At 36.6% G+C, this 19,968-nt stretch overlaps 1 protein-coding gene across 2 annotated transcripts; it reads left to right on the top strand.

The window, feature by feature from the left end:
• Positions 1-483: 483 nt before the first annotated feature.
• On the top strand, positions 484-2,269 carry LOC149841201 (uncharacterized). Of its 2 annotated transcripts, XR_016431646.1 has the most exons (2): positions 484-1,144; positions 2,190-2,269. XR_016431646.1 is itself a non-coding variant. In XM_090004706.1 (1 exon), the coding sequence occupies exon 1, from the start codon at positions 516-518 to the stop codon at positions 1,092-1,094; it is 579 nt and encodes a 192-aa protein (XP_089860832.1). In that variant the 5' UTR covers positions 484-515; the 3' UTR covers positions 1,095-1,344. The 2 variants fall into 2 exon arrangements, 1 of the variants encoding a protein (XP_089860832.1); XM_090004706.1 differs by lacking the exon at positions 2,190-2,269 and having other exon boundaries at positions 484-1,344.
• The last annotated feature ends 17,699 nt before the right edge of the window (positions 2,270-19,968 follow it).

Below are 19,968 nucleotides of genomic sequence, written 5' to 3'. Positions count from 1 at the left end.
CAACTTGATTGTATATTATCTCATCTCACCACCTACATTCATAAATACAAAAAATTTGTATAATATCGAGGAGAGACCCTACACTTGTATGATCTGTCAAACGACAGGCTACAGCATGCATTATTTATTTATTTACTTTACAAACTTGTTAACGTGAGTTAAATAATACACACACACAGAGATATTGAGATATGAGCACATCAGAGAAGATTTGGTCTTGAAAATTGAAAATGACCAAACTGTCCCTGAGTGAACCTACCATGTCTGTGTTCGACAAAGACCCGTATAGCTGTACGATCCCTTTTTAGCTGTACAATTGACAAAATATGCAGTGACATGAGTGAATAATTTAATAGGATATCTATTCTCATGATGTATGATCTAAGAGTACATGCATACACATGTATGATGAATTGACATGCATGTGCACATATAAATACATGTGGGCTCGGGCCCCAAATGCCCAAGCTGAGGCTAACTGCCTCACATCGAGAGGGAGAGAGAGAGAGATTTGAATGGCTTGCATAGACATGTTCAACACAGAGCATCAACCATTCTGTGCACCCTTGAGCCCAAGGATATCCTTCTCCAGTGACTTTGTAGAGGCAGATGAGTTGAGCAGTGGGTGCATCAAGCGTGAGAGGGCTGTGGGGGCTCCACCAGAGGATGCAGATTTTGAGTTCTCTGTGGGCAATTTCAATATGTTGACAGCAGACCAGCTTTTCCATCAGGGGAGGCTGCTTCCCTTCAAGGGTGATCGTAGCAGGAGTGCTTCTGGCCTTCACAATGGCAAAAAGGTGACACTCAGGGATGAGCTATGTGTTGCTGATGAGGACTCGTTGCCTAGACCACCAAAGGGATGCAGAAGATGGAAGAAGATCTTGGGATTAAAGAAAACCCATACTGGACCAAAGAAACCCACTTCTCATCTTGAAAAAGTAGAAGAGAAGGCCCCTTATCAGCCACATATTGATGCCAGAGATGAGAGGAAGATATGGGTTTGGAGAGAAGATTGTGAACAGTCTTCATATGGTTGGTATGTTAGGGACAAGAGAGATATCGAAGAAGAGGAGGGGGAGGAAGAAGAGGGATAGCAGCAGGAATATAACTATACATAGCAGACCAGGCCTGTTTGTAGATCAAGGTGGTGTAGAGAATTTGACATGCTGATTGTTTTTCACTTGGATGATACTTATAAATGTTTTTGTTCATTGTTGTGGGTTGTTTTTTTAGACCTTGTCAATCTTCTCCTTCGTTTCTTTCTTTTTTCTCCAATTTCTGGATATTTGGATGCCAAAAAATGGTTTCTTTCATGAAATGAAGGCCTTGGTTTTGTATGTACCATTCTGAGTTCCCAACTTTGGTATCAGATTGCAAGTTTTGATGTACGAGAAAGATCACAAATATTGTTAGTAAGCAATTCCTTCAATAAAAAGCAGAGAGAGAGCTCAAAATCTCCATCCTCTCACACTCTGCTTCTAAGCTGTCCCTATTTTTTCTGTTTTCCTGTATTATGGCCTGATTGTCATGCTGAATCTATTATGCCAACGAAATGTACTTAAAAAAAACCTAAAAGGCGTAATTCAAGGAGCCACGTATATCAAACTTCAATCCTAGAGTTGCCCACTCAGCCTAGATCTAAACTGGGCCATTTCAGACTCGGTCTTTCTTTCAGCTCCCACTTAATTCTTGTTTGCAAGGTCCGTCAATTTGGCTTTCTACCCCTGAAAGTGATGCCATTCCAATGAACCAAATCCCTGTCCAAATGAGTAGTAACCAACACCTCCACACGAATAACCACCTCTTACTCCTGGCCTGCAAATTCAAAGCAAGCATAATATCCCTCACATTAGTGACTTGGTTCCAAAAGCCATCAAACTTCTGCCATGACGTCTTCATAAGCTCATTTATGAAAATGCAACCTCTGAAAAGGTGATATCCTGACTTCATCTAAACCACATAAACAACACCTACTAGCTAATTGAATCCCCCACTTCTTGAGGTTGCTTTAGGTTTTGACTTTTGACTCTGCCCTGCATCACTAACCACCCATCTGTTGGAATAAGCCACGATGTGTGGCAGTTACCCACGTTTATGGTAACTTCTTCTTTCGGTGTTCCTTCCAATAAACATAGAAACATATGAAAAATGAGGGAGAGAACTATTACAATAACCCATTTCTGCTGCAGCTATAAAGAGGGTATCCACGAGCGATCCTAAATAAGCGAGCATCAAGAGATAAGCACAGAAAAAGGGTTAAACTGCTGAAAGAGCCTGCGCTCATTGGAGGACGACGACTCATTGGAGGACGACGATTTGGCTGAGGAGCGAAGCTCATCCTGTTACAACCACCAACGCCAACCACCAGCCATCATTCGGTTCTTCGATCGTCGCCTCAGGTACGCTTTGGTTTTGTTATGCACAACAGAGGATCCCAACATTGGGTTATGAGCTCATGCTACGCTTTTTCGCTGTTTGGCCTTGTTGGCGCTTTTTTGGACGATTGTTTCTATAGGGGCGATAGTGTTTTTTGGCTGCCCATCGCCGCAAGGCGCTATGGTTCATCGGTTTTCGGCCATCGGCGGAGCAGTTGCCGTGGGGTGACGTTGGTCGCAGGCAGCGACAACCGAACAAAAAAAAAAAAAACAGAGTTGGGGTTTTACCTGCATCGTTGGGTTGCAGGGAGGCCAACCGACGTTGGGGTTGCCTCTGACTGTCGTCGAAAAGGGGAGGGGGGGGGGTGCTTTCGCCGGATCGCTGGACAAACAAGGGTGAAGTGCAACAACAAGGGTTTTAATAACCTCCCTTTTTCTCATTCTCTGTTTCATCTGCCGTCGGGCAGTGAGGCTTTTCTTGTCGACGTCTGCAAGACGTTGTGGGTGCATTGTTGGAAAGAGGCGGCCTTCGTCGGCCGCTTCACTGGCACCGTGGTCCGTTTGGCATCACCCAGTATCCAGGGCAGCAAAATCCCCTTTTCAGCTTCCCCTCTACCGTCGGGCGAGGTGGGTGGAGACATCGTCGGGGCCGATGTTGTTTCCGCCGTGAGCAGAGCGGCAATGTTAGTCGTTGGCAAGCATGGGTCGTTGTTGATCCGATATTTTTTCTGTTCCCCTCTATCATCGGGCGAGGTGGGAGATGTCGTCGCCAGGATCTTGCTAAAGATGCATCACCGGCGGGGCTCCGGTGTGGGTCGTCGGCAGGCCAGATGGGTAAACCCCCCTTTCAGTTTCACTAATTTTGTAAACAGAAACCCTCAGGCATCTATTTTTTGCTTTTTATCGGTGGAACCGGATCGGGTCCGGGTATGAATCAGATTCGATTAGTACCAGTTTAGACCCGGATCCGGTAAGTATCGGGTCAGACCCAGATCTGGTTAATACCGGATTAGACTCGAATTCGGTTCATACCGGGTCAGACCCAAATCCAGTTAGTACCGGGTCAGACCTGGATCCAGTAAGGATCCAGACACTATTTGGATCAAACCGGATCTGTGACTGATTCAACCCTTTCTAGGACCGATTCAGAGTCATTTTTAATCGGTTCTTTTCAGTTTCTCACCAGTTTCGAGATGCTAAGAACCTGTTTTCATAAATATAAGAAGATACACGAATTTTGGCATACAGTTATAGGGTTTTTATGAACTTTTGTTCATACTTAGCACTAGTTCATAAGGTTCAGACCCTTGGATGACTGGTTCAAGGCTGTTTCAAACCAGTTCAGAGTGTTTTCAGACTGATTCCTATTTGAGAACTCAGAGTTTTACCCATTTAAGTTTGGCTTTTGTTATTGTTCATGCATTTTATTTGTAATTATGCATGCATAAATGAATGTATAACATTGGCATCAAGGATAGCTAGATGACTTAGTGAATTCATGTCACCAAAGTGACTGAATACACGTATATTATCAAATTTTTTATACTATCATATAGATTTAGCCAACATTATTGTTGTACTTGATTCATGAAACAATAAACGACCAAAATGTAGTTTTATTGTGTTTGGAATTTAGGTAGGGTAAAATGAGACAAATATATTAAGATACATCGCACATGTGTATCCAAAGGTACCTTGTGTAGATAATCTAGCTTCACATGAGCCACAGTTTTACCAACTATGGTCGGTAGGCGTAGTGATTACGAGTGTTAGAGCTCTTACTAAAGTAGGACTCTGATGACCCCCTACATTCACCCGAAAATAAGCATATTCATGGCCTTTTATTTATTATTTTTTTATCAGGTTTATCTCATATATGCTTTCTTTTGATACATGTCTTTTGTCATACAGTTTCTAGTTTTGTGATTTTAGATGGCTTAAGTTCTATACCTTTTCTTGATGAATCTAACTTTAGTGATTGGAAAGAAATTATTCTATTTACATTAGGGTATATGGATTTAGATATGATCCTTAAGATAGATGAACCCACCGCCCTGACTGATCAAAGCACTGTTGATCAAAAGATTACTTTTGAGAAATGAGAGCGCTCGAATAGGCTTAGCCTGTTGCTTTTGCAATCTAAAGTGGCTAAGAATTTTCACAGTGTTATCCCACAATGCAGGACAATGAGAGAATTTCTGAGTGCTATTGAAGCATAATTTGTGAGTTCAAATAAGACCAGAGCCAGTACCTTAATGTCAAAACTTATAACTATAAAATATTTTGGAGGTAGTAATATTCGTCAGCATATTTTGGAAATGAGAAACATAGCGTCTCAGCTGAATGACATGAAGTTGATCATTTTTTACTCATTTCTAGTGTATTTGATTCTGGCGTCCTTACCTTTGGAGTATGAACCTTTGAAAATCTCTTATAAAACACGTAATGATAAATGAAAATTCAATGAACTTATGTCCAAGTGTGTTGAAGAGGAAGATAGATTAAAAAAGAGAAGGTGCAAAGTGCACATATTGCTTCTCATGACTCCAAGATTGGACCAAAGAAAAATGCATTTAAGAAAACTGTTAGGAAGAAGTCAGCTGAAGATAAGCTATCTCAAAGCAAGCAATCTGATTCTGCTCCCATGAAGTGCTTCTTTTGCAAGAAGAAGGGACACAGGAAGGCAGATTGCATAAAATACAAGAAATGATTAGAAAAGAAAGGTAATTTTTCATTTATTTTTCATGAATATAATTTATTACAAATTTCTAAAAATAGTTGATGAATTGACTCTGGTGCTACTGTTCATATTTTCAACTGTCTACAGTAGTTCCTGAACAGAAGGGAACCAACAATGCATGAGAAGAACATCTATTCAGGGAACAAGATGTGTTTGCATGTGAAGGGTGTTGGGACCTACAAGATCACTTTAGATACATTCGTAGATTTGGATCTTCATGATGTTTTTTATATTCTATCATATAATTGAAACTTAATTTCAATTTCAAGATTAAATAAATTTAGATATTACTTTAAATTTAAAAATTCTAAGTTATTCATTTACAAAAATTCTATTGAAATTGGTTCTGTATTAGTTTATGATGGTTTGTACAAATTAAAAGTGAAGATCCAAACTCAAGAGTCTTTGACTTCTGAATACACATTGGTTGAGAATAAACGTAGCATGATTAATGATAAATTCTACACGCTTTAGCATCGAAGGTTGGGTCATATCTCTGAAAAGAGAATAAAAAGACTCGTAAATGAATGGATCTTTAAATCTCTAGATTTTACCAACAATGGCCCATGCATTGATTGCATAAAAGTTAAACATATAAATACATATAAAGAGGGTGTCAAATATAGTAGTGAGATATTAGAGATAGTCCATACGGATGTATGTGGACCTTTTTCTCCCTGTTACATATGCGAGAAATATTTTGTCACCTTTATTGATGACTATTCACGGTCTATGTATCTCTACTTGATTTACAAAAAATCTGATATTTTTCAGATGTTTAAGGAATTTAAGAGAGAAGTAGAGAAACAAACCAATAAAGTTATTAAGATAGTCAGGTCTGATAGAGGTGGTGAATACTATGGTATGTTTACTGAGATATGGCAAAGGGAATGACCATTAGCACGATTTCTCAAAGAGGAAGGCATTGTGTCTCAATATAACATGCCTAGTAGTGCCTACCAGAATGATGTAACTGAAAGAAAAATCGCACGCTTAAAGAAATGGTCAGGACCATGTTGAATTATTCAACACTTCCCATGAAGTTGTGGGGTGAAGCCTTAAGGACTGATGTGCATATTTTGAATAAGGTTCCTATGAAATCTGTGCCTAAAACTCCCTACGAGTTGTGGACAAGTAGGAAATCATCACTGTCTTATATGCACATATGAAGATGTTTTGCAGAGGCTAAGCTATACAACCCCTACATTAAAGTCTTTGATTCAAGAACAACCAGTGGATATTTCATTGGTTATCCAGAGAGATCAAAATGATGCAAATTTTATTGCCTATCTCATTCATCACATATTGTTGAAATGGATAAGAAAAAATTTCTTGAAGATGATTCAGTTGAATTAAGTGCACTTCAAAACCTTGGTTATGAAGAAATACAAGATCCAATTTCATTACCTGTTAAGGAAAACACCGAAAGATACCATATTGTTATCTCTAATGATGATGTGGTTGATCACTCGGTTGTTGATGCATAAATCCAAAGTGAACCTATTATGGATAATGCAGAAGAGCACGAACAGGATGAACAGATTCAATCTAAACCTGTAGAACGACCTGTTTGGAGATCCACAAGAGTTAAGAAATTTGCCATACATCTTGATTATGTAGTATACCTTCAAGAGCCTGATGATTTCATAGATATAGATGATGACCCATTGACTTTTATGAAAGCTATTGAAAGCAAACAATCTTCGCACTGGATAAAAGCCATGAAAGAAGAGTTGAACTCTATGACTAAGAATCAAGTGTGGGATCTTGTCAAGTTACCTAAATGAATAAAACTCATAGGGTGTAAATGGGTCTTTAAGATCAAAAGAGACTTTAAAGGTGACATAGAGAGACATAAGGCAAAATTGGTTGCTAATGGATTCACTTAGATGAAGGGCATTGACTATAATGAGACATTCTCTCCCGTCTTAACTAAGGAGTCAATGAGGATAATTTTTGCTCTCGTAACTCATTATGACTTAGAGCTACATCAGATGGATATGAAAACAACGTTCCTAAACGGGGATCTAAATGAAGAGGTATACATGGAACAACCTCTTGGTTTCTCTGAAAATGATCGTTTGGTTTGCAAGCTTAACAAATCAATATATGGACTTAAACAGGCCTCCCGACAGTGGTATATTAAATTTTCTCAAGTCATTGTGAATTTTGAGTTTAGAGAAAACATTATTGATCAATATATCTACCTTAAGGAAAGTGTGAGTAAGTTCATTGTATTGATGTTGTATGTGGATGACATTTTGTTGGCAATTAACAATATAAAGTTACTTTCAGAGATAAAATAGTTTCTTGCATCATATTTTGATATGAAAGATATGAGTGAGGCTGCTTATGTACTTGGCATTGAGCTATGCCAAGACAAAGCAAAAGGTTTTTTAGGCCTCTCCTAAAGATCCTACATAAATAAGGTATTAAAGCGATATAGGACGAATAATTGTTCTCCTGGTACATCACCCATATCAAAAGGTGACAAATTGAGCCTAAAGGATTGCCTATAGAATGAAATTGACAAAGCACAGATGAGTGCTTATCCATATGCATCAGTTATTGGCAGCTTGCAATACGCACAAACTTGTTTGCGTTCAGATATTTCCTTCGCAGTAGGGATGCTTGGTAGATTCCAATCTAACCCAGGCATATCTCATTGAAAGACTGCTAAGAAAGTTTTTCGGTATTTACAAGGGACAAAAGACTATATGTTGACGTATAATAAGGTTAATCACCTCACGGTCGTTGGCTACTCAGATGCGGAATTAGGAAGATGCCTTGATAGTAGAAAGTCTACTATTGGGTATGTCTTCTTACTTGCTAGGAGAGCAATCTCTTAGAGGAGTGAAAAGCAGACGACCACGACTGCTCGCACCATGGAGACAGAGTTTATAGTATTGTACAAGACTACTTTGCAGGCCATATAGTTGAAGAACTTCATATCACGGTTAAAGATGATTAATTCCATCGAAAAGCCACTGAAGGACTATTGTGATAATGTAGTTGAAGTGTTCTTTTCGAATAACAATAAAAATACTACGTCATGTAAGTATATAGAATTAAAGTACTTTGTTGTTAAAGAAATGATAGAGAATCATCTAGTGCATATTGTTAATATTGGTACCAAAAAGATGATTGTTGATCTGCTTACTAAAGGGCTAGCACCGGAATTGTATTTCAAACATGTATTAAGGATGGGCTTGTTAAACTCTTTTTTGACATATGCATAAGAATAAAGTGATCACATAAAGTTTTGATTCTCATTATAGTTGTTAATTTCATAAGGATTAGAGATTTAACTAAGGATTTGTACAATAGATTTTAAAGGCCAGTCTATTCATCAAGCAATTCTCATAAAGGTTACTGATTTATCATCAGAACAAGTGCATGAATGTTGGAATAAGCCACGATGTGTGACAGTTACCCACATTTATGGTAACTTCTCCTTTTGGTGTTCCTTTCGATAAACATACAGAAAATTAGAGAGAAAATGGTTACACTAACCAATTCCTGCTGCAACTATAAAGAGGGTATCCATGAGTGACCCTAAATAAGTGAGCATTAAGAGAAAAATGCAGAAAAAGGGTTAAGGAAGAAATTTACTTTTTCTAAGTTTTTTTACTAAAGAGGAAAAGAGGGATCCTGCTCATCGACTGTTGAAGGAGCCTGCACTCATTGGAGGATGGCAATCCGACTGAGGAGCGAAGCTCATCCTGTTTCAGCCACCAGCGCCAACCACCAGCCATCATCCAGTTCTTCGATGGCCGCCTCAGGTACACTCTCCATGTATGCTCTGATTTTGTTATGCGCAACAAAGGATCCCAACAAGATCTTCTTGGTGGCAGGCCACCACCCCAAAGAATACCATCTGGGAACCACTGAACATCCTATGAACAAAGTTACCTGTAACAAGAAGAAATGGCAAATTCACCATTCCGAGAATGCCTCCATTGAAGGATGTCCTAGCCATGAAGTAATTTGGTTTGCGCAAACCTCCCCATTAGTGAGAACCATTCATGAAAGCTATCATCTCTAAGGTTTCGTTTAAGAACTGTCTTCCATCCTATCTGCTCAGACCTTATTGAAGAAACTAATTTATTGCTCCCTCTTACCAAATGAAATAGATTAGGAAACTACTCTCAGGAGAGACACCTCACTATTCCACACATCCCAACAAAACAAAGTCTTCATCACATTATGAATCTGAACCTGCACCCTCTGCAAAAATGTGCTAAAAACCTTCGATACACCTTTCCAAATACCCAACCCTTGAGTCCATCTTGTATCCTCCCTCCATTGCAATGGCCACCCACGCAGACTGTATTTACCTGTTACCACTAAGGATATAAGAGAATTTTCAGTGAAGAATTTCCACCACCATTTGATGAGCAGTGCTTCATTAAACCACCTTAGACCTTTAATTTTGAGTCCCCCCATTGTATTGACCTTGCAATAGTCTCCCATCTTACAAAAGAACATTTTGTCACTTGCAACTCCCGACCCGAACCAAATAAAGGATTGCATTATTTTCACTATTACTTTTCTACGACATGCTTGGGCATAAGCAAAAGAATCACGACGTGCCACAAGAACAAGGATGTACCTCATGAGGAATATACAAGCAGACTCTCCACGATTGAACTTTTTTCCAAATTCCATTCCACTAATGACCAAAGTGACACCTTTGAGACTCAAATCAAGCAAAAATCCCACGTACCTCATCGAAAGCATACCCCATTGACAACCAAACATCTAAGATGCTGAATACTGAAGATCATCTAGCTAGGTCGTCATTGAATTAATACCATAACTTGTGTTTTCCCACTGCTGATTGCCAAGCTCAAAACCGCCGTGAAGCAATCCAAAAATTATCAAGTCACCCGTGAACAACAAGGGAGATAAAGTATCTCCTTATTTCAAACCTTTGATGGGCTTAAAAAATTGTCCTATTTTCTGGTTAATACAAACTGAAAATGAGGATGAACTAAGTATTTAATTGTTGCACCCAACAAAATCCATTTATCACCAAAACCCAATTTTTGTAAGCATTGGATTAGATAGAGCCATTTCAAAGAGTCAAAGGCCCTGTCCAAATAAATTTTGATAATGAAATGATTTTTGTTTAGAGGCATAAATTAAAGGAATGACCTCATGGGCCATAAAGCTACAGTCATGCAGTCTATCTTCTACTGGGAATAAAAGCGCATTGAACCAAAAAAACAAGGTGGTGAATTGACTTTTTTAATCTCATGGCCAACATCTTGGTAATAATTTTGGTGCGAGCTCGAGGAGAACGTGATGAAGCTCAACTTAAACCAAACCCACAAGCCAAAACACCTATTTTTGGGTAACTTTTAAATTTTATTTTGGAGAAAATAAACAATATTTTTTGTTCAAAAATCTATAGGATTTAGGTATTATTTAGGATTTTTGAAAAAATAAAATCAGCTTAAAACTAAGACTTTTATGTTTTCTAATTAAATTATTGGATTCAGATCTAGATCCATTGGCCTGTTAGGATCCATTTAAGCTACTGGAGGGTGTATGGGGTTTAAATGGATAAATTTTGGATTTTAAATTGATGCAAAATGATGATTGAACTCATTGGATGACCCAAACCCACCTATTGACCACTTTGAACATGAATTAGACAACTAAGTAGTTCTTGAACCCAGAACCATTCCCATTGGGGGTTCTGGGTGGCTTACTAAGCCATGGACAAGAGACCCAATGTCTCTTGCATCGATCCCTTCTCTATTAGGGCATGAAACAAAATGGGAAAGGGATCTTGGCTGTTGTGAAACCCTCCATTAAAGTATTGTGCATGCTGAAGAGACACCCCTCCGCTCCTCGTCCTTGGTGGTTGTCAAAGCTGCGAGTGCTACCTTTGAACCTCGGTCGAATGTGGACCCTTCTTGATCCATATCCATTTGGGTGCTGGACGAAGTCCCCTTTCACTTGGCCATCATTGTGACGCCAGAGATAAGCACTTTTTTCTTCTTTCCCCTTTTTGATATCAATTTATGTGTGTTTCAATTGGCCTCAAAACTGACTACAGTATGCTGTTATCAATTTCAATCCAGCTCTTGCATGAATGATATTTTATTTTCTGAGTAAATATGAGACTACTGCATGATTAAATAATTGTTTTAGAATATGATTAAGGCATGGTTTTTATTTGTATGATTCATGATCTTTACATTCACATTGAAATATTAAGGCATGAATCTGTTTTTTTTTTTTTTTGCATCAAGAACTATTTTGTTTGGCATTGATTTGCATTTAGAAATGGTTGAATCTAATTTTTATGTGTTAATATTTCATACGAATCTTTGTTATTGTTGAACCAGGTGTTGATCGAACTCATATTGCATAAAAAATGATTTGTTTTAATTTAGTTTGAACGATGAGAGTGATTCTATTTTGGGTTGTTTGTGCTTGATTCGATATGAATTAAAATCAGTGTTGTATTTGTGTTTTTATTGTTGAACAAACAAGGAACTCATTTCATGAATTCTCGTGAGAAAGCAAACAAGGCACATGCCATTCGGGTGTTGTGGGACGCTCACCAACTGTTCAATGAAACATCCTACAAAACTATTTAAGGTGTTAGCAACTAGATTTAAATTAAGAGGGTGAGTGCCTATTTGTTGTTCACAAACATTGATTTGAACATAGGAAAATAGCCCCATTGGTCCTTCTTGAGTAGCTCTTAAACCACACAAGGGGTGATTTGCGTAAACCCCCAAACTGGCTTCCCTTGTGATGTCATTTTTGTGACTCCTTGGTCCAATATAACAACATTATTAAAATCAGTTTACATTCAATTAGAGGCATTGTCATACATGAACTTGAGTGAACATATTGATTATTCTCTAGAATTTCTCACATAGTCATACACTAACAAGTATCCATGTACCTAGTCGATGCTAGGGTGTCTCTTGGTGTACTTGCTTTTTAGGTAGACACCGTTAGGTTGGTATCAGATCACAACTTATTGATTTCCCTAAATCAATGTGGTACATGTTGCCCACAATGACTCAAAGAGGATGCGACCTAGGCACGATTATGGAATTTCCTGAAATTGTTTAAGAGATTCATCAACAACAACACTTCCATCAATGTTAGATCAATTACATGATACAGAGAATGAATGTGTTAGTCCTGTATTTTGCATAAGCAGAACCACAAGCTTCAAACACCAGTTGAATACATTGGTGCAACAATTAGCGGTTATGGAGGTCAAACAAGTGCAAAGAGATGGCGATGAAGAAGAAGTTGTTCATACCTCAAGGATTTTTGCAGAAGAGTCTCACAATGAACCCCTCCTCAAGATCCTTGGTGATCTGATCTTCGATGAAATCAAAGTTGGTGAGGATGAAAGGGAAGGCTCATACATCGCTCTTAGTGATGCCGAACATCTCATGGGTGTTGTAACTCCCTTCTCACCTGAATGTGATTTGAGTATGTGGAGTGAAGATAACTCGAAGGGTATTCGTCCCTGATTTTTCTAGGTATCATCAGATTAAGGTTAGACCAAGGGATGAGTGAAAAATTGTATTCAAAACTAGGGATGGTTTACATAAATGGTTAGTCCTACTGTAAACACCCTAAATTTTTCTCATCCATTCTCAAACAATCCTCCTCGTGCAGTGTCAACCCTGTTAAGTCAGTGTAGGAGCCAAACCCCAAGTCTGTGTTAGAAAACTACCATTTTACCCATTTTCATTAGGAAAATTACCATTTTACCCCTAGGTCATCCCGAACCCCAGTCAGTCAGAGTCAACCAAGCTCATTGGTCAGTTCAGAATAGTTAGAATATCAGTCATTTCAAGCTCATTTGAGCTCACAGTGAGAAGGCCATTTTCATTTTTGACCATTTCAGCCAAAATGGGATCATTTCTTTAGAAATGAGCTCATTTCTCACTCAAATCTAAGTTAATTGTCTTTGAGTCAGTCATTCACAGTCAGTCATACTCCTCTGAGTCTAGTCTGAGCTCATCAGGAGTTCAAGCACTCCAGTTTATGTTCAAAACTACTTTCAAGTGTCTATGAGCCCATTTTAGCCCATTTTAGCTCATTTAGCTAAAATTGAGCTGAATTCAGTCAATTGAGCTAGTGTTTGAGCTTCAATTTTAGTTCATCTCAGTACTACAATCTTTATCCCAGCTCAAACTCAGCTCAGATTCGTAATTCACTTCACTCTAGTGACCATTCTGTACCATTTCTCTAAAAATGACAGTTTTTCTTTAAAATTTAGTCGAAAAGGTTAGTTGAGTCAGTATTTGGTCAGTTCATTTGAGTTCTGAAACTCTAAAACCCAGCTCATTTCAGTTCAATTCAACTCAAACCCTAATTTTCACCGTCACTCTGGCCCGGTAGAGCCCGAAAATCATTTCTTGAATCATTTTGCAAATTTTATCAATTTTAGTACTTTTTGAACTGGTACAATTGTCAATCGAGGTTTAAAATCCAAAATTCTTCATTCAGTGTCTGCATTTCGCATAACATTTCATATCATTCTTCATCATTTCATATCATTTCTCAGCATTTCATAACATTTCATCACATTTTATTTCATTTTTGAAGTCCAGAACTCCAGTTTTATAAATTCCAATCCAGATTGAGTTTTAAAAGCTTTCATAAACCAATTTCAAATCCTGGGTTTCCAAAATTAACATTTTACCCCCAGAATTCTAAATTTGGAAATATTTTCTCGAGAAAAACAATATGGATTTCTTTCAAACTCGAATTTTCAAATTCTACACTAGATTTGCTTCGCAACAAGGTATTGAACTTCAAATTCTGAGCTCGTTTCAAAAACTGCCAAAAATAACTCATTTTGTCCGTAAATTCTTCTAAAAAGACTATTCTACCCCTATGATTATAAAAAAGAATTTCAAATTTGGAAAGAGAGCCCACTCTAAGATGGCTCCTTCATTCTCATTTTAATAAAAAAAAGAGGATTTTATTTTCTCCTTTTCTTTTTATTTCTTTTGTTTTTTTATTTTATTTTATGAGAGGAGGTGGGACCCACGAGGTGGTCGACCAAACCTCAAACCCCCTCTCTCTTCCTTTCTTTCCTTTTTCTTTTTCTTCTTCCTTTCTTTCTTTTTTTTCCTTTTTCTTCATTTTCTTCTTCTTCTTTCTTTCTTCTTTCCCTTCTCCTCCCACTCACGTACAACCCCCTCCTTCTTCTTTTTTCCCTCTTCTTTCTTCCCTCCTTCTCTTCTTTCTTTCCTTTTTCCCCTTTTCTCCCTTCTTTCCTTTCTTCTCTTCCCTTTCTTTCCCTTTCCAATTAGCACATTCAACACCACACGGTGGAGCCTCTCTTCTCTCTACACCTCCCTTCTCATTAAACCTACTAAAACTTAGAGAAAGATCTATCTTTCCCTAAGTTATCAACCTAAACAATACACACGTTGGAGATCTCTTCACACCGCCCATTCACGCCCAGCTTTTCCCTCTCACATTAACCTCCCCTCTTCTCAACTCTCTCTCTATCTCCCTCTCTTCTTGGCTATAGCTCTCAACAGAAAATCTGGTGCAACCCCTCCAATCAATGGTTCCAGCTACACCCTTTGGCAACACAACAACAACATTGCGTTCAAAGGTTTCCATCACCTCCAGCTTCAGCTCACGGTTCCCTCCTTCAGCCTAGGTGCAGTCATCCTCTTTGGCTCCAACTTTCATTGCTTCCAGCAGCTAATCCACCTCCAACCATTGCTGCAAGGTCCCCATAGCCCTCCATTGCTGCAACGAAAATCAATTTCCACATAGCAGCTGATCCAAGGTAAGACGCGTTTGTTTTATTAAATTTATGCAAAATTTTGACAAAGTCGCGGGATTAAAGAGGAATATGTGAATGTTAGGATTCTAAGGATGGTGTGCATCCCGTTTAAAAATTGGATCACGTGGAGTTTTCTTTTATGGTATTTAGGATGTATAAAAAAAAGTATATTCCTTATGTGTATGAGCAAAATAAACGTGGAGATCCATCCATTTGATGGATCAGATCTCTCATTTTGAGAGCTAACATCAAAGTTGAAACATGCGCCCATTGATTTTCATTTTTGTTTTATGTTTTATGCCATTTCATAATAAAAAAAAATATGCATCTCAATTAGTCTTATCATGCATTATATTCATTTTACATGGTTTTATCAAGGTTTAATTCAGAATCCATAGATTTCATTCATGAACAAAGTCCATATGTCATTTCATGCAAATTTTTGCGTCTATAAATCCTGCAAATATTATTATTGTTAGATCTATATGACATTTAGTTTCTGTAGAAATTTTGATTTAATTTGAAATATTTATTATCATAAAAAAATAAAAGATTGATAGTGGATTTTTAACCCTCCAAAACTTTTAGGTTCTGTTTTAGCATATAAGAACCTCTGAGATCTCCTAAATGGATGATCTGAATCTCCCCTTAAAAATTACAGTAGATTCACGGTAAAATCTAATAATTGTCTGAAAATTTTGGGATCTTTATAAGTAGATTTGACATCTGTTAAAAATCAATTTTCCCAGACCTCTGGGAAAACCTTGATTTTTCCTTGTCAGAGTATAGACCGACTCTAATGTGTTGTGTCCGTTCAATCCATGAGTCTTCTGTCAAAACTTTCAACACAAATGTTGTTCCTAACCCATTCCTATGTCATTTCCCAAAATTTTGGAATTTATGGGATTGTCTAAGTATTTTTCCCGAAATTATCTTTTCTATTTGTCAGATTCCAATATCCAGAAATTCCACAGATCTAGGTCTCTGATAACAGTGTGCTCATTTCCAAACAGTAACCTGAATCCTAATTCTGCAAAAAAGATGAAATTTGCCTCTGTTTGTCAGAGACATTTTCCTACAATTCTAGTCATTTTCCCATCTGTCTTTTATTTTTCCCATATTTTGTCCCGAAACCTATCTGTTTGCCCTAAATCCTAGAGTCGCCGGATTTCGATCCAACTTGCCAGAGTTGTCCAGCTTTGACCATAGGTCAAAACCAGAATCTGTAAAAGGAAAAAATCTTTTCATAACTATCTTCTGTCACCCCATAAAACTTGGGAAATTTTTATGGAAGTCTGATATCCGAAATCCAATTTAGAATCAACATTTTAGCCAAAAATCACAAAATTTAGGGTTTTTATTTGTATTTCTAGATTTAAAAATACCAAAAAATATATTTTCAAATTCTATTTTGTTCCTAGGGTTAGTATAGATGTCCATGACAAATTTGGCTCAATTCCAAGTTCATTTTCTTTGTATGTTAGTTTATTTTTAAATTAAGAAGCGAAAATCAAGTTAAATTCGATATTTTATGATATTTTCGGTATTTTAGGATTTTTTAGCATGTAAATAAGCATGTCATGTCATATTAGGGTTAATTTCAATCTCATTTTCATTTCAATTTTCCATTTTTACAAAATTTATTTCAGAAAACCCTGGTTTCAAAGCTATAGTCTTGTTATCAGGGGCATTTTGGTCATTTTGACCTAAATTTCGAAATTCCAAACTTCAATTTTCCAAATTTTTATGCATATCATCATATTTCATCATATTGTATTTGATTTATTTCATTTGATTTTCAAAATTCCCATTTTTACAAAAATTCTTTCAAAAACCCTGATTTCAAGGTCATCAGGGGCATTTTGGTCATTTTGACCCCAATTTCGAATTTCCAAGTTCATTTTATAATTTTATTACTTATTTCTCATGTTTATATCAAAGGGGGTATGAATTTGGGTTTATATCTGAATAATATCCGATAATTTCTAATATTTTCAGATAAATTCAGAAAAACCTACATTTATGTGCTAACATTGTTTTCTAGTTTTGCAGAAACCTTCAAAAAAAAAGATTTAGTTATTTTATTTCTTTTCTTTATTCAATTCAATGTAAAAAGCAATATAATATTTAAAATAAGAGTTACTTTTCAGCTTAGAATAGAACTGCATTGCATATAGTTTAATTTCTGAAAATTTCAATGTCTGATATATGATGCATATGCACATTTTCTAAAATCACTATGGTTGACACGAATGGAACGTGCACAAGCTCTTAGGGAGTTCACAAATTTGGTGGGATTCGTTTTTATGGCCATAGTCAAAATATGAAGAAAACCAAGATTTATGATCTTCGTATTAGCCACATTCAGCCTACACTCTTAGGCTAACTTCAAAAATGCACTACATTTCTCAAAACTCAAAAGAATTTCCCAATTCCTCAATGAAATATCTTTCAAATTCATATTCATTCATTCAATTTGCATTATTTTCAAACTCATTTCCCAATTCCATTTCAGAAAAAATGATTTTCCCAAGAATTTCAAAGTCTTTCTCAAGATTTGATTTTCTCAGAACTCTGAATTTTCAGATGAGATTTCAAAGTGTTTCTCAAGTTTAAAATCATGATTTTCCAAGATTTTCACATTCTTAATTATATTTTCAAATCTCAAAATTGATTTTCTCAAAGATCTGATTTTCCTGAGAATCCATTTTCCATTTCAAAAGTCATTCTCCAATGAACTTCCTAATTTTCTCAGAATTCTCAAATCCATTTCCTCAGAAAAGCAATCCAAATTTCAAAATTGATTTTCTTAAAGTCCAAGTTTTCCTGAGAATCCATTTTCCAATGCAAATTTCTGATTTCCAATGAAGTTCAATGATTTTCCCATGAATTCCATTTTCAAGACACATTTCAATCATTTTCCAAGCATATTTCAACTTTCCAAACAAACATCATCCTTTCAAAACTTGCATCTTTTCAAAATTCCATAACACATGCCTGATTCTTTGTGCATTCTAGGAAAATGGAGCATAATTTAGATAATTTAACTTAGTCAAAGCACACATTTGATCCTTGGTTCAATTATCCCTGGTAAAGGCGTCAAGAACGGTTGAACCTCGTACCGACAGGCGGATCCCATTCCACAGAATTTTCCCACAAATTTTCAAAACGGAGGCGAGTAATTTTCAAAACCAAATTTCAAAAACTTTGGTCGAGTTTGACTCGCAGAATTGTTTCTCTCACTCTTGCTGAGGGGGGGGGGGAATTTTGCGATGATAACACCTACCTTCTTGTTTATCAAATGCACCTTCTACTTTCATGTGAATCCTAAATCAGATTTTTAGACCATATACAAAAAAAATTCTTGCAATTTATTTTAATGATATTTTAAGTTACAACAAGAATGAGCATGAGCATCCATTTTATTCCGTAGTTACTATTCTTAGAAAAAAAGTTTTATGCTAGCTCAAATAAAAGTTTGCTTTTAGTAGGTGAAGTCAAACTTTTAGAATATGTTGTTTCTTGTAGGAGTATATATGTTGATCTCATTACTGTTGTTCGTAGTTTTCTTGGTTTTACTTTATTTTATCATAGATTTATTCTTTATTTTAGTAGCATTATTGCTCATTTCACTGAATGCATTAAAAGAAAATGTTTCCATTGGACACTAGAGAAAAATACTACATTTAAACTATTGAACTTTAAACTGTGTGCTACCTCTATTTCAACACTTGTTAGTTCTGATTATGTGTTTGAATTATCTTGTGATGTTTTTGATAAAAATTTTTTTTTCTTTGTTATGTTAGTCGATAAACTCTTTTTATTGTTTGTAGATGATTTAGATTTTTCTAAGATTTTGTTAGCATTATCTTAAGGTCAAATTGTTAAATACTTTCTCATCAATAAAATTTTGTGTAAAAAAAATGTTCTACATATTTCATATTGTCCTTTACATTTTAGTCTTTTTATAGAAATAAACAATGAAGATCATTTTAGCTGGAACAAAATCTATTTTATCTATTTTTCTTACTTTTGAAAAGCCCACATGTATTTCAATAAAAAGCAACAGAAGGTAATCTTCGAACCTAGTGGTTTTGTTATTTTGATAAAAGAAAGAGTGCAAAAATAATTAGTCATTGTATAGTTTCCCTTAAATTTGCAAAAAGGATTTACAAGTTGAAAGTTTTTATCCAAATTATTTATTATTGAATATTTTGTCAAGTATTATGGCCATTCAACTAATAAGGAGAAGGCTCCTATGATGAAGCCTTTTGACCCTGGGAAAATTGATGCAGTTCTTCTGGGCGAGCTCGAGGAGAACGTGATAAAGGCAAGTTCATGCCCAGCTTAAACCAAGCCCACAAGCCAAAACACCTATTTTTGATAATTTTTAGGTAACTTTGAAACTTACAAATTTTATTTTGGAGAAGATAAACATTATTTTTTATCCAAAGATCATTCAGTAACATTTAGATATTATTTAAGATTTTTGAGATTTTTTTTTCAGCTTAAAACTAGGACTTTCGAATTTTTTGATTAAATCATCGGATTCAAATCTAGATCTAATAGCATGTTAGGATCCATTTAAGCTACTAGAGGGTGTATGAGGTTTAAATGGTTAAATTTTGGATCTTAAATTGATGCAAGATGTTGATTGGACCCATTGGACAATCCAAACTCATCTATTGGACCACCTTGAACATGGATTGGATAACTAAGTAGTTGTTGGACCTATAATTGTTCCCATTGGGGGGTTCTGGGCAGATTTTAAGCCCTAGGCAAGAGACCCAATGTCTCTTTCCTCCCTTATCTATTAGGGCATAAAACATAATGGGAGATGGATCTTGGTTGTTATGAAACCCTCCATTGAAGTGTTATGCGTGGTGAAGAGACACCTCTCCACTCCTCCTTGGTGGCCATCGAAGCTGCAAGCGTTACCTCTGAACCTCAGCCGAACGTGGACCCTTTCTGGTCTGTTTGGGTGCTGGACAAAGTCTCATTTTGCTTGGCCAGTGTTGTGATGCCAGAGCTAAGCCCTTTCTTCTTCTTTCCCC

The sequence above is a fragment of the Nuphar pumila genome, chromosome 4, assembly GCF_984573655.1.
Source record: "Nuphar pumila chromosome 4, dmNupPumi1.hap1.1, whole genome shotgun sequence".
NCBI classification, from domain to species: Eukaryota; Viridiplantae; Streptophyta; class Magnoliopsida; order Nymphaeales; family Nymphaeaceae; genus Nuphar; species Nuphar pumila.
The sequence above is the reverse complement of the archived record's forward strand: the minus strand, read 5'-3'. Positions and strand labels throughout refer to the sequence as shown.